Consider the following 12,784-nt stretch of genomic DNA (forward strand, 5'->3'; position numbering starts at 1 on the left):
TGGGCTCTTTGAGGTCTGTGTGCATCGGGGATCCCAGTTGTAGCATAACTGGGCTGTGTGAACTGTGTCTCGGTCAGGGATCCCAGTTGTGGCACAGCTGGGCCATGTGCGGTGTGTGTGTGTGTCGGGGATCTCAGAGGAGACACAGCTGGGCCATGTGTGTTCTGCAATCCCAGTTGTGGCACAACTTGGCCGTGTACAGTTTTTGTGGGTAGGGAATCCCAATTGTGGCACAGCTGGGTCGTGTGAGGTGTGTTGGAGTTGGGGATTCCAACCGTGGCACAGCTGTGCGGTGTGTGATGTATTTGGGTTGGGGATTCCAGTTGTGGCACAGGTGGGACGTGTAAGGTGCGTGAGGGTCAGGGATCCTAGTTGTGTTACAGCTGGGCCGTATGAAGTGTCTGTGCATCAGTGATCTCAGCCATGGCACAGCTCGGCCGTGTATCATGTGTGTGGGTCGGGAATCCCAGTCATTGCAGAGCTTGGCCGTGTATGGCCTGTGGGGGTCCGGGATCCCAGTCATGACACAGTTGGGGCATGTGAGTTGTGTCTTGATCATGATTCCCAGTCATGGTATAGCATGGCTGTGTGAGCTCTGTGTGAGTCGGGGATCACAGTTGTGGCACAGGTGGGTTGGAGATCCCTGCTGTGGCAAAGCTGGGCCGTGTGAGTTGCGTGTGGGTCAGGGATACCAGTTGTGGCACAGCTGAGCCTTGTGATGTCTGTGTATGTTGAGGATCCCAGCCGTGGCACAGCTGGGCTGTGTGAGGTCTGTGTGGGTCAGGGATCCCAGTTGGAGCATAGCTGGGTTGTGTGAACTGTGTCTCGGTCAGGGATCCCAGTTGTGGCGCAGCTGGGTTGTGTGCAGTGTGTGTGTGTTGGGGATCCCCGAGGAGACACAGCTGGGCTGTGTGTGGTTGGCGATCCCAGTTGTGGCACAACTTGGCCATGTACGGTTTTTGTGGGTAGGGAATCCCAATTGTGGCACAACTGTGCTTTGTGTGGTGTATTTGGGTCGGGGATCCCAGTTGTGGCACAGGTGTGACGTGTGAGGTGCGTGTGGGTCGGGGATCACAGTTGTGGTATAGCTGGGCCGTGTGAGGTGTGTGTGCATCAGGGATCTCAGCCATGGCATAGCTCGGCCATGTATCATGTGTGTGGGTCAGGGATTCCAGTCCTTGTGGAGCTGGGCCGTGTATGATGTGTGGGGATTGGGGATCCCAGCCCTGACACAGTGTGTGGTGTGTTAGGGTTGGGGATCCCAGTTGTGGCACAGCTGGGCTGTGTGAGGTCTGTGGTGGGTAGGGGATCGCAGTTGTGGCACAGGTGGGCTGTGTGTGGTGTGTGTGGAGGATCCCAGTCGTGGTATAGCATGGCTGTGTGAGGTGTGTGTGGGTCGGGGATTGCAGCCATGGCACAGCTGGTCGTGTGAGGTGAGTGTGGTTCACGGATCCCAGTTGTGGCACAGCTGGGCGGTGTGTTGTTTGTGTGGTTCGGGGATCTGAGCCGTGGCATAGCTTTGCTGTGTGTGGTGTATGTGGGTTGGAGATCCCATCACTGGTACAGCTGGGCTGTGTATAGTGTGCATCTGTCAGAGATTCCAGAGGTGACACAGCTGGGCCATGTGGGGTGTGTGTGATCTGGGATCTAAGTTGTGGCACAGTTAGGCCATGTACGGTGTGTGTCAGTCGGGAATCCCAGTTGTGGCACAGCAGGGCCATGTGTGGTGTGTGTCAAGGATCCCAGTTGTGGCATATCTGGGCTGTGTGTGTTGTGTGTGGTTTGGGGATCCGAGCCATGGCATAGCTGGGCTGTGTGTGGTGTGTATGGGTCAGAGATCCCAGCTGTCACACCACTTAGCTGTGGGCGGTGCATGTGGGTTTGAGATCCCTGCCGTGTCAGAGCTGGGCTGTGTGAGGTGAGTGTGGGTCAGGGATACCAGTTGTGGCACAGCTGGGCTGTGTGTGGTCTGTGTGTGTTGGGGATCCCAGCTGTCGCACAGCTGGGCCGTGTATGGGGTTGGGGATCCTAGATGTGGCAGAACTAAGCCGTGTGTGGCATGTGTGGGTCAGGGATCACAGCCGTGGCACAGCTGGGCCGTGTGTTGTTTGTGCGGTTCAAGGATCTGAGCTGTGGCATAGCTGGGCCATGTGTGGAGTGTATGGGTCAGGGATCTCAGCTGGGGCACAGCTTTGCTGTGTGCGGTGCATGTGGGTTGGAGATCCCAGGCTTGGAACAGCTGGGCCGTGTGTAGTGTTTTAGGGTTGGGCATGTCAGCCGTGGCACAGCTGGGCTGTGTGAGGTGCATATGGGTTGGAGATCCCAGTTCTGGTGCAGCTGGGCCATATGCTGTGTGTGGGGTCGGGGATCCCAGCCGTGATATAGCCGTGTGTGGTGTATTTGGGTTGGGGATCCCCGTTGTAGTGCAGCTGGGCCGTATGCTGTGGGGGGGGTCGTGGATTCCAGCCATGATATAGCTGTGTGTGGTGTATTTGAGTTGGGGATCCCAATTGTGGCACAGCTGGGCTGTGTGAGGTCTGTGTGGGTCAGGGATCACAGTCGTGGCACAGCTGAGCCGTGTGAGATGCATGTGGGTCAGGGATCCCAGCCATGGCACAGCTGAGCCGTGTGATGTCTGTGTGGGTCGGGGATCCCAGTTGTGGCACAGCTTTGCTGTGTGCGGTGCATGTGGGTTGGAGATCCTAGCCTTGGCACCTCTTGGCCATGTGTAGTGTTTTTGGGTTGGGGATCCCAGCCGTGGCACAGCTGGGCTGTGTGAGGTGCATGTGGGTTGGGGATCCCAGTTGTGGTGCAGCTGGGCTGTATGCTGTATGTGGAGTTGGGGATGCCAGCTGTGGCACAGCTGGGCCGTTTGAGGTGTGTTGGGGTTGGGCATACCAACTGTGTCACAGCTGGGCTATGTGTGGGGGTCGGGGATCCCAGTTGTGGTACAACTGGGCTGTATGTGGTGCATGTGGGTTGGGGATGCCAGTTGTGGCACAGCTGGGCCGTGTGCAGTGTTTGTGGGTCGGGGGTCCCAATTGTGTCACAGCTGGGCCGTGTGTGGGTCGGGGATCCCAGCCATGGCACAGTTGGGCCATGTGAGGTGCATGTGGGTCAGGGATCCCAGTTGTGACACACCTGGGCAGTGTGCTGTGTGTGTGGGTCATGCATCCCATCCGTGGCACAGCTGGACCCTGTGAGGTGCGTGTGGGTCAGGGATCCCTGCTGTGGCACAACTGGGCCATGTGAGCGCTGTGTGGGTTGGGGATCCCAGTTGTGGCACAGCTGGTCCGTGTGCGGTGTGTGTGAGTTAAGTCGGGGAACCCAGCAGTGGCATAGCTAGGCTTTTTGAGGTCTGTGTGGGTCGGGGATCCCAGTTGTGGCGTAGCTGCGCTGTGTGTGGTGTGTGTGGGTCGGGGATCCCAATCATGGCATAACTGGGCCGTGCGTGTTGTGTGTGGCTTAGGGATCCCAGCTGTGGCGCAGCTGGGCCACGTGCGTTTTTTTGGGTCGGGGATCCCAGTTATGGCATAGCTGGGCCATGTGTGGTGTGTGTGGTTCGGGGATCTCAGCCATGGCACAGCTGGGCTGTGTGTGGTGTGTGTGGGTCGGAGACCCCAGCAGTCTTGCAGCGGGGCCATGTGTGCTTGGTTGACCACTCCCTGGGTTATAGCCCCTTTACGGTTCCGTGCCCCCTCCTCAATTTGCTCCGCAGAGTGACTGGCAGCTCTGTGCACAGGGGAACTTGTTGCTAGTGATCAGCCCATTACCACATCACAGGCATTCTGGGTCTGGCTCTGCCGAGGCCTCTTCCCTCTGTTACAAGCAGCTACCTCCCAAGCCCTGATCCCACGAGCTGAGTTCTAATCTTGCAGGCAGCTGAGAGCAGTGGCCCCACCCAGAAGGTCACGGTGGCATAAGGGAGAGAATGGAGATGCCCCTGCTCCAGAGGCTCAGGGCCCTGTGGCTTGAGTAAAGAGGATTCTGTTCGCGACAGCGGGGCTGTGACACACAGTTGAAGTGCTGACTGTTTCCAGCAGAGGGCAGTGGGGCACACAGGCAGCCTCCGGGGGTCAGTTAAGTGCCTTGCAATCTACGTACAGCTATGGAGCTGGAGTGTGCATTGGAGCTGGATACAAATCCCTGGGGAGGTAGCCCCAAGATGGATTTGGGGCTAGGCCAGACAGTGGGCTGTGGTGGGATGGGGCTCGGTTAAACCTTTATGAGCCCCTCTTGCTGGCAGGCTCAGCAGAGAAGCCAGAGACTGAAGAGGCATCAGGGTCTGAACTCTCAGCGAACTCCGCAGAGCTGTCTGGTGGGGCCAGCTCTGTGCAGGCAGGACCCCATCTCCAGGGCTGGGCTAGGCCAGCTCCCGTCACCATGTTAAGCTCACCATGACAGAACAAAGCAAAGGCTCCTGCTCGAGCAGGGACTCTGCTCTCACAATGTTTTCTCAGGTTTGCGGGGGGAGATGCTACCATGGCTACCCTGACGTGGGCTGCCTGTGATTTGAGCCACGTTTCAGCTGTGGCCCCTGGGTGCTGTTCTGAGCACTGGCCAGTGGCCAAGGCAGGATCAGGCTTTCAGCCACACAGCTCAAGTGTTGGTCTCTGCTGGGAGACAGGAGCTCAGGCCGATTCTCGTTTGCTCTGCTCCAGCTCAGGGGTAGTGAGAATCGATGAGCAGAAACCATTGTGTTAAACCAGAAAGGCAGTTAGGCCCAGTCCCTGTGGAGTCCATACAGGCATGCTGGCCCAGTCCCTATAGAATCCATACAGGCAGGCAGGCCCAGTCCTGGTCCCTATGCAGTCCATACAGGCGGGCAGTTCTGGTCCCTGTGGAGCCCATACAGGGGGATGAGCAGGCCCCAGCCCAGTCCCTGTGGAGTCCATATGGGCAAGTGGGCCCATTCCCGGTTCCTCTGGAGTCCATAAGGGTAGGCAAGTGGACTCCATCCCATCCCAGTCCCTGTGGAGTCCATATGGGCGGGCAGTCCTGGTACCTATGGAGTTCATATAGGCAGCTGGGCCCAGTCCTGGTCCCTGTGGAGTCTATTTCGGCAGGCAGTCCCGGTCCCTGTGGAGTCCATATGGATGGGCAGTCCCGGTACCTTTGGAGTTCATGTGGGCAGGTGGGCCCGATCCCAGTCCTTATGGAGTCTATATCGGGCCCAGTCCCAGTCCTTATGGAGTCCATATGGGTAGGCAGGCCCAGTCCCGGTCCCTGTGGAGTCAAAATGGGCAGGTGGGCCCGGTCCTGGTCGCTGTGGAGTCCATACAGGGGGATGAGCGGGCCCCAGCCCAGACCTTGTGGAGTCCATATGGGTAGGCGGACCCATTCCCGGTCCCTCTGGAGTCCACATGGGTGGGTCCCGGCCCAGTCCCATTGGAGTCTATGTGGGTGGGCAGGCCTAGTCCCTATGGAGTCCATACAGGCAGGTGGTCCCAGCTCTGGTCCCTGTGGAGTCCATATCAGCATGCCGTCCCAGTCCCTGTGGAGTCCATATCAGCATGCCGTCCCGGTCCCTGTGGAGTCTATACGGGCAGGTGGGCCCTGTGCCTGTGGACAGACTTGCAAATAAGACAGCTATGAGATCAGCACAGCCACACACCCCTCTCCCTCACCCCCCCCCCCCCGCAACAGTGTCTCACAAAGTACAGCTGATGGTACAGCAGCCCCCCTACCTGCTGGGCATAGCAGTGTCACAGCAGCCCCCCTCCCACTCCCTGCCACATGTCACAGTCACCACCTGGCAGCAGTTCCCCCTCACATCCCCCCAGCACTCCTGGGAGCACTTGCCCTTCCTCCCAGCCCCCCCACTGCCTGCCCAGCCCCCTCTCCTCCAGCGAATCTCCCCTCCCACCCCTGCATCAGTGACATTGAGCTGTTCTTCCTATGGAACAAGGGTTCTGTGGAAGAAGGGCCCACTGCATGTGTCTCTTGTGGCCTGCCCCTGCCCCCAGTGAATGAGAGCCCTGTAGGGCTGCTCTCACCTGCCCTGCTGACATCTCTTCAGGCACCCCCAGCCCCGGCTCAGCCCATGAACCCGCATTCCCTGGGATCAGCCTGTGGTGTGCAGGACATCTTGCTGCACAGCCCTCGAGGGAGGGGAGGGTCAGGTGGGCAGCATGGATTTGCAGAGAAAAGAGGATGCTCAATACTATGTGGGCTGCAGCCCCTAGAGTTGCTTCCCTGGGGCCCCTACACAGCTCAGACGGGACTGGGGATCCACTGTCCTGGTGCCCAGTGAGGCTCAGATAGGGCTGGGGCTTTGCTCTCCTGTGGCCTGGCGAGGCTCAAACAGGGCTGTGACCTATTTGAACTGCACTTCAGGACTCTGCTGGTGCTCCAGAAAGGGCTGATCTGAAGGTTGGTGCCCTGAGGAGCCATCTGTGTCTTGTGTGAGTCATCTCACAACCGAGAGACAGTGGGGACTGACTAATCCTGAGACCTAGGCAGTTAAAAATGGCAGACACACAATTCCTTTTAGTCAGAAGCTAAATGCTGGGGGGCCCCACAGTGTCAGACACCTCCATCCTCCGGATACACCTAGCAAGTGTTTCTAGAACACCACCCACCAGAGCACGTCCCCAAGTGCTAAACACACCAAGAGAGCTCGCTGCCCCCACCACTGAAATGCAGCCATCTCAGGGGTGGGATGCAGCAGCTGTTTAACACCACACAGACACACTGCACGAAAGCTTCGGATGGGACATGGAGACGAATCCTGGTTTTGGAACACTGGAGCCATTGAAGAGGAGACTTGGCCAGGACACCACAGCTAGGCCCCTGGGCTTGGGGGAATGGGTGGCGGGGTCTTTGGAGAGAACTGTAGCTCTGGGACTGGACACTCAGTATGTCCTGGTCACAGAAAGGCCAAGGCTGACTCTCCAGGGCTGCACGTGTACAGAGTGGGTGATGGGATGATTTAGCTGGGGTTGGTCCTGCTTTGAGCAGGGGGTGGGACTAGATACCTCCTGAGGTCCCTTCCAACCCTGAGATTCTGTGATTCTATGGGAGTCCTGCCAGCTCAGCCAGCTGTACCGATGTCAGGATTCCCGGACTGTCTGGGCTGAGCTCAGGGTGTGTAGCACAAGATGGCAGGTTCCAAGTTGTATTGGGGCCGTTCTGCCTAGCTCTGTTGCGTCCCCTCGTATGGATGATAGTGAAGGGCGTGGGCCCATGCTGTTCCCCTTTGGCCTGAGCTTCCGTTAGGGGGAGTAGTCATTGCTCCTAGTCAGTGTATTCCCAGGAAGTTCTGTCCCGGCTTTCTTTCAGAATCCTGCTCTCTTCCCAGCAGGGGAAGGCTGGGTGTGAGCTCACAGGGAGCATTGCCTTGGTGGCTGCCCTTGGTTGGGGGGCTCCTAGGGCCAGTGCTCAGTCTTGAAAATTGTGAGACTCCTTCTGCCTGAGGTCTAAGCCCAAAGCACAGAAAGGGGCCCGGCCTGGCTAGTGCAGTGGGGAAGGGCATCTCCGCGGTGCATTGCGCTGCGATTTCTCAAGCCTGGTTCCTCTTTGTGGCCAGGCCAGGACTGAGGCGAGGGTGAAGCCGGCTCCAGCCAGTCACATGCCTCCTCGTCTGTGTGGGGAGAGGGGATCGCCTTATCAGAGTGCGGGGAAGCTGCTGGGGGTGGGGCTGTTTGGAAATTTCACCCCTCGCTGGGTGCCCTTTGCCTTGTGGTGCTGCTGATGTGCAGGAAGGCACGCAACACGTTTGGCTCACGTCCTGTGTGTCTGTTGGTGAGGCCATCTCGCTGTGCACTGGGGCTCCAGTTGGGCAGGCTGGCTCTCGTGTGCAGAGAGCTGCCCCCGCACGGGAGGCAGAGCACCCCCAGCTCAAAGGAAACCTTCCCTAGGACGGGATCAGGAGAGGCCCAGGTCCCAGCAAGGAGGTCCCGAGCTCCCCCTGCCACAGGGTTCTCCTACTAAGGGCAGGCACATTGCACCTGCACTGAAGATGGACCTCACTGCTCCTTGCCTGTGGCGGCAAAGCCACCATGTGCCCCACTGTACATTGGCTTGGTTGGCTATCCCCCTGCCAGGCAACGGGGATAGGAACACTAATCGCTGAGATCTACAGATGAAATGCACTAGATAAGAGATAGGTTATAGTTATTATTATTTATTCTCACCAGACAGAAATGTAGAGTTTTGTTTTTCTGTCTAACTCCTGCCCTCCCCCGCAAAAAAAACAAAAAAACAGGGGCCTCAGGAGGGGAAATCAGGCCTGATCAAGTCTCAGTGAGGGCAGATCTTGCCCGGGGCTGTGCTCTGTGGACCAATGCCTGCCTGTGAGAAAGTGGGAATTATAATATTTTTTATGAAGCCTGTGTGTGCCTCAGTTTCCCCGATATGTTACATGGCTACCCAGAGGCGGAAAAAGGACTTGTTTACATTAAACAGTTTTGTCAGCAAAAGGCAGCTTTTGCCGACAAAGCAGGGGAGGTGTACGAACTAGAAAGCTACTTTTGGCGGCAAAACTCTGCTGTTTTGCTGACAAAATAAAACGACCTTCACGAGAGCACAGAGCTTATTGAGGCAAAAGTGTCAGTGTAGTCCAGTGGTCTCCAACCTTTTTATACACAAGATCACTTTTTGAATTTAAGTGCAACCCAGAATCTACCATGCCCCTTCCCCTAGGCGCCGCCCCGCTACCTCCATCCCCTGTGCCTCCGTGGCTTGCTCTCCCCCACCCTCACTCATTTTCACTGGGCTGGGGCAGGGAATTGGGGTGTGGGAGGGGGTGTGGGCTCTGGGCTAAGGCCGAGAGGGTTGGAATGTGGGAGGGGGCTCCGGGCTGAGACTGGGGCAGGGAGTTGGGGTGCAGGAGGGGGCTCCAGGCTGGGGCAGAGTGTTGGGGTGTAGGAGGGGGTACGGGGTGCTGGCTCTGGGAGGGGGCTTGGGGTGCTGGAGGGGTTGTGAAGTGCTGGCTTTGGGAGGGGGCTCAGGGCTGGGGCAGGGGATTTGGGGTGCAGGAAGGGGTATGGGTTGCTGGCTCTGGCAGGGGGCTCAGAGCTGGGAGTTGAGGTGCTGGAGGGGTGAGGGCTCCCGCTGGGTGGCACTTATCTTGGGAAGCTCTTGGGCGGTGGTGCAGCAGGGCTAAGGCAGGCTCCCTGCCTGTCCTGGCCCCACGCCACTCCTGGAAGCAGCCAGCATGCCCCTGCGGCCCCTGGGGGGGGCACATGACTCTGCGTGCTGTCCCTCCCTGCAGGCACAGTCCCTGCAGCTCCCATTGGCTGCAGTTCCCCATTCCCAGCCAATGTGAGCTGCGGGGGCGATGCTTGCAGGCAGGAGTAGCACGCGGAGACCCCTGCCTCTCCCCCGCCCCGGGGCCGCAGGGGCGTGCTGGATGCTTCTGGGAGCAGTGTGGGGCCAGGGCAGGCAGGGAGCCTGCCTTAGCCCCTCTGTGCTGCCGGAGTTTTAATGGCCAGAGATCGCGATCAGCTGTCAGAGGCTCCAATCGACCAGTTGATCGTGGTCTACAGGTTGGTGACAACTGGTATAGATGCTGCCATTCGTTATGTTGCTATAACTGGCCTCCCCCAGTATCCCATAATGCCTATCATGATCGCTCTGCTCACTGTTTTGATCTTGGCCACTGGGAGGCATGCGCCCCTCCCGTTTCAAAGTTCCCAGAAGCTTTGACATTCCTGGAGAGCTCACAGAGCTGCTGAGGAGGCTGTGGGAGAACTGGGAGGGAATCTCAGAACCATTAATGTGGAATCAGTAGGCAGGCGGAGCCGGGCCGCTGCTGCTTGGAGGGAGGCGGCAGGGGGGAGACCTGTGCTATACAGAGCCAGGGGTTGATGTGGGAGCGTGTCCCCCTCCGCCAGGATTGGTTGCTCAGGCTGCTGTCTGAACTTAAAGAGACAGCATGCCGACACACTCTCCCCCAACACACACACACACTCCCTATAACACATTCTCCCCTCCTCCCCCACACATACACTTCAGTTGAAAAGCACTGGCAATCCAACAGGAGGCCTATGGAATGATGGGATTGAGAAACCTGCATTATGTGACACTGCACCTGCCCCATGAGGCATTGCAAACCTTTCCCAAAGCACCTTGCGGCCAGTTGGACAGTGGGATGGCTACCTGTAGTGCACTGCTCTCTGTGTCAGTGCAAGAGCTGCTAGTGTGGATGCGCTCTGCAGACACAAGGAGCCTGTGTGGACATGCAACAGCAGTTTAATTAAAGTGGTGTAACTTTTGTCGACAAAACTTTGTAGTGTAGACATGTAGTTTGCTTTCAGGGAAGGCTAAGAGCCATAGGTGTGTGTAAGTTACCTCCCTGTCTGGGTGGAATGAATAGTGTCATTAAGGAACCAGTTGAATCTGACCCAGATCAAGATGGTGTCCAGAGAGACAATGCTAGTTCCAATAACTCCTGGATCCACTCTCTCAGCAGGGAAGGTGAGCACAGACCAGACCGCCCCCCTCCCGCCCCTGAGAACAAAGGACTGGGATGGTCTGAGGTAGGGGATAAATGTTGGCTTCTGGTAGAAGCTGGACTCTCACCTGGAACTGACCAAGGAGGTCAGACTAAGGCTATGTCTACACTGCGTACCTTACAGCGGCACATAGGTCTCCTGTGTAGCTGCTCTTTGCTGGCAGGCAAGAACTCTCCTGCTGGCAAAATAAAACCACCCCCAACAAGCGGCAGTAGCTTTGTTGGTGGGAGATACTGGTGCTTTTTGTCGATAAAACTTTTGTTAGTCGGGAGTATGTTTTTTCACACCCCTGACTGATAAAAGTTTTACCGACAAAAGTGCAGTGTAGACAGCCTGAGAGACAAACAGAGGCTGAACATGAGGTTCACTTCAGCTTGGCTGGGATCTGGGTTAACCAGAATGGTCTGTGCTTTAACTGTCATTACTCTGTGCTGACCTAAGGACTTCCCGTGCTGTGTTCCTGGTGACTAATAAACCAGACTGTTTTGACAGCGCTGTGTGTCACTGTAACTATGGGGTGAGGGGCATTAATCCCTGAAGCATGTACAAATCTCTATCAGGGTCTCTCTCAGCTGGACTCACTGAGCAGAGTTCCTGGGGTAAAGAAGGAGGGCTGAAGCCCAGTGGTTCAGTCTCAGGAGTCAGTGAGACTGCGTGGCCTGCCCTAGAGGAAGAGTGAGACCCTTTGGGGTGTGGCACATGGATGGAGTTCCTCAAGGAGACTGGCTCACAGCTGGGGGCCTAGCACCGACCCTGTGGATCCAGACACTGCTCTAGGGTCCACACTCAGCGTTAGGTATCCCCTTTGAGCAGGGTGCAGTGGTATTTTAAATGTGCAGCATGGCTGGTTCTGCCGGGCACCATCCCGTGTGTGTAGAAACTAGAGTGGGTGTGTTCCAGGCACTGAACTCCAGGCCTAACAACCTGCAGCCGCCTGTCCCCATCCCCTGCCACCGATTCCAGTGTAACCGGCTCCATGCCCTGGCAGCCCACGCCTGAAATGCACAAGTGCAGGCAGGAGCCCCCCCCCCCCCCCCGAGGACAGGAGGGGCGCGGTCCCCACCCCCTCTATTCCAGCCCAGCCCAGACATGGGCTGCTTACTCCTGACGCTGCTGCTGGGAGCAGGGGCAGCCCTGCCGGCTGGGAGCATGAATGCAGGGGGAGGTGCCCTGCAAAGCTCTGACTCCCAGGCCCCGGGCAGCACCTGCCCCAGTGACTTCCAAAGGCCCTAACTGCTGGTGAACACTGGGCCTGCCTTACCCGCCAATAACCTGGCTTGCCAATTGCCACAAGTCCCTCAGATCCCCTGGCGCTGATCTGCGAGGCCGATCTATAGAGAGAGGGCCACTGCCAGAGCCTGCGTGCAGCCCAAAGGGGATGAACACAGACCCACAACTCACCAGGGCAGAGGGGCAGACCCAGAGTGCGGCATGGTGTGATGGGGTCTGTGGGCCTCTTACATCAGGGGCAGCCACCCACACATAGTGCAGCACAGTGGGGATCTGGGCCCAGAGCCTGACTGCAGCACTGATCCCATGGTGATGGGCATGGTAAAAAAACCTGAACAGGAGAAGGGAGGTGGAAGAGTGGGGCAGGGGAAGAGTATACAGAGAAGGGAGGGAAAGGATGGAAAGGACGGGGGAGAGGTGGACTGAGGCGGGTGTGGAAAAGGAGTCGGGAGATGTGGGGGGATCTGATCCCTGAGGCCAGGTGTCACCCACCTGACGAGCTGCCTCTCTCCCCCCAGACGGTGTGCGCCCCGTGCAGCGGATTCCACTGACCCCGTCCCCTGAGGTCCCTGTCTTCGACGTCTCGAACTTCTCCCTGGTGGATGGACAGCTGGTGCTGATGGCCAGGGACGAAGAGGTGAGGGGCCTGTGGGGAGTAGGGGGGGGCTGGGGAACGGAAGTGTGGGACTTGCGGGGTGGGATGAGAGGATGGGGATGAGGAGATGAAGGCCCTGGGGGTTGGGAGGAGGGGACAAGGGAGGTGAGGGGCCTCAGAAGTGGGGCGGAGGGGGGAACGGGACGAGGTGCTGAGGGGCCTGTGGTAGGGGCAGGGACATTGCTCCCAGCATTGTGCCCCATTGGTCACTGTGCTCCAAACCGGACTCTGGATCTGTGGAGATCTCCTCATGCCCCTGCTTTAGCCCCAGGGGTCCCTACCCGGCAGCTTTAGAGACTGCCAAGGGCTCCCTTGGGGGCTGAACCTGCTGCCCTGGGGCTGAGCCGGTTCCTGCACCCCCTGCCGCAGGCTGGGGTAGCTTCTTGAGCCTGTGTGTTGTTGGGGTGGAAGAGGCCCCAGGGGTCAGGGAGGGGGGAGGATC

General features: G+C 58.1%; 1 protein-coding gene across 1 annotated transcript in view; it reads left to right on the plus strand.

Annotated features, from left to right (window-relative positions):
* The window catches only part of RASAL3 (RAS protein activator like 3), a 56,197-nt gene that overhangs the window by 9,675 nt on the left and 33,738 nt on the right, over positions 1-12,784 (plus strand). The window contains exon 3 of the mRNA XM_038379274.2: positions 12,206-12,324. Within this exon, the coding sequence (XP_038235202.1) occupies positions 12,206-12,324 (119 nt within the window). The remainder of the gene's footprint in view (positions 1-12,205; positions 12,325-12,784) is intronic.

This window comes from Dermochelys coriacea, chromosome 20 (assembly GCF_009764565.3).
Source record: "Dermochelys coriacea isolate rDerCor1 chromosome 20, rDerCor1.pri.v4, whole genome shotgun sequence".
Classification (NCBI taxonomy): Eukaryota; Metazoa; Chordata; order Testudines; family Dermochelyidae; genus Dermochelys; species Dermochelys coriacea.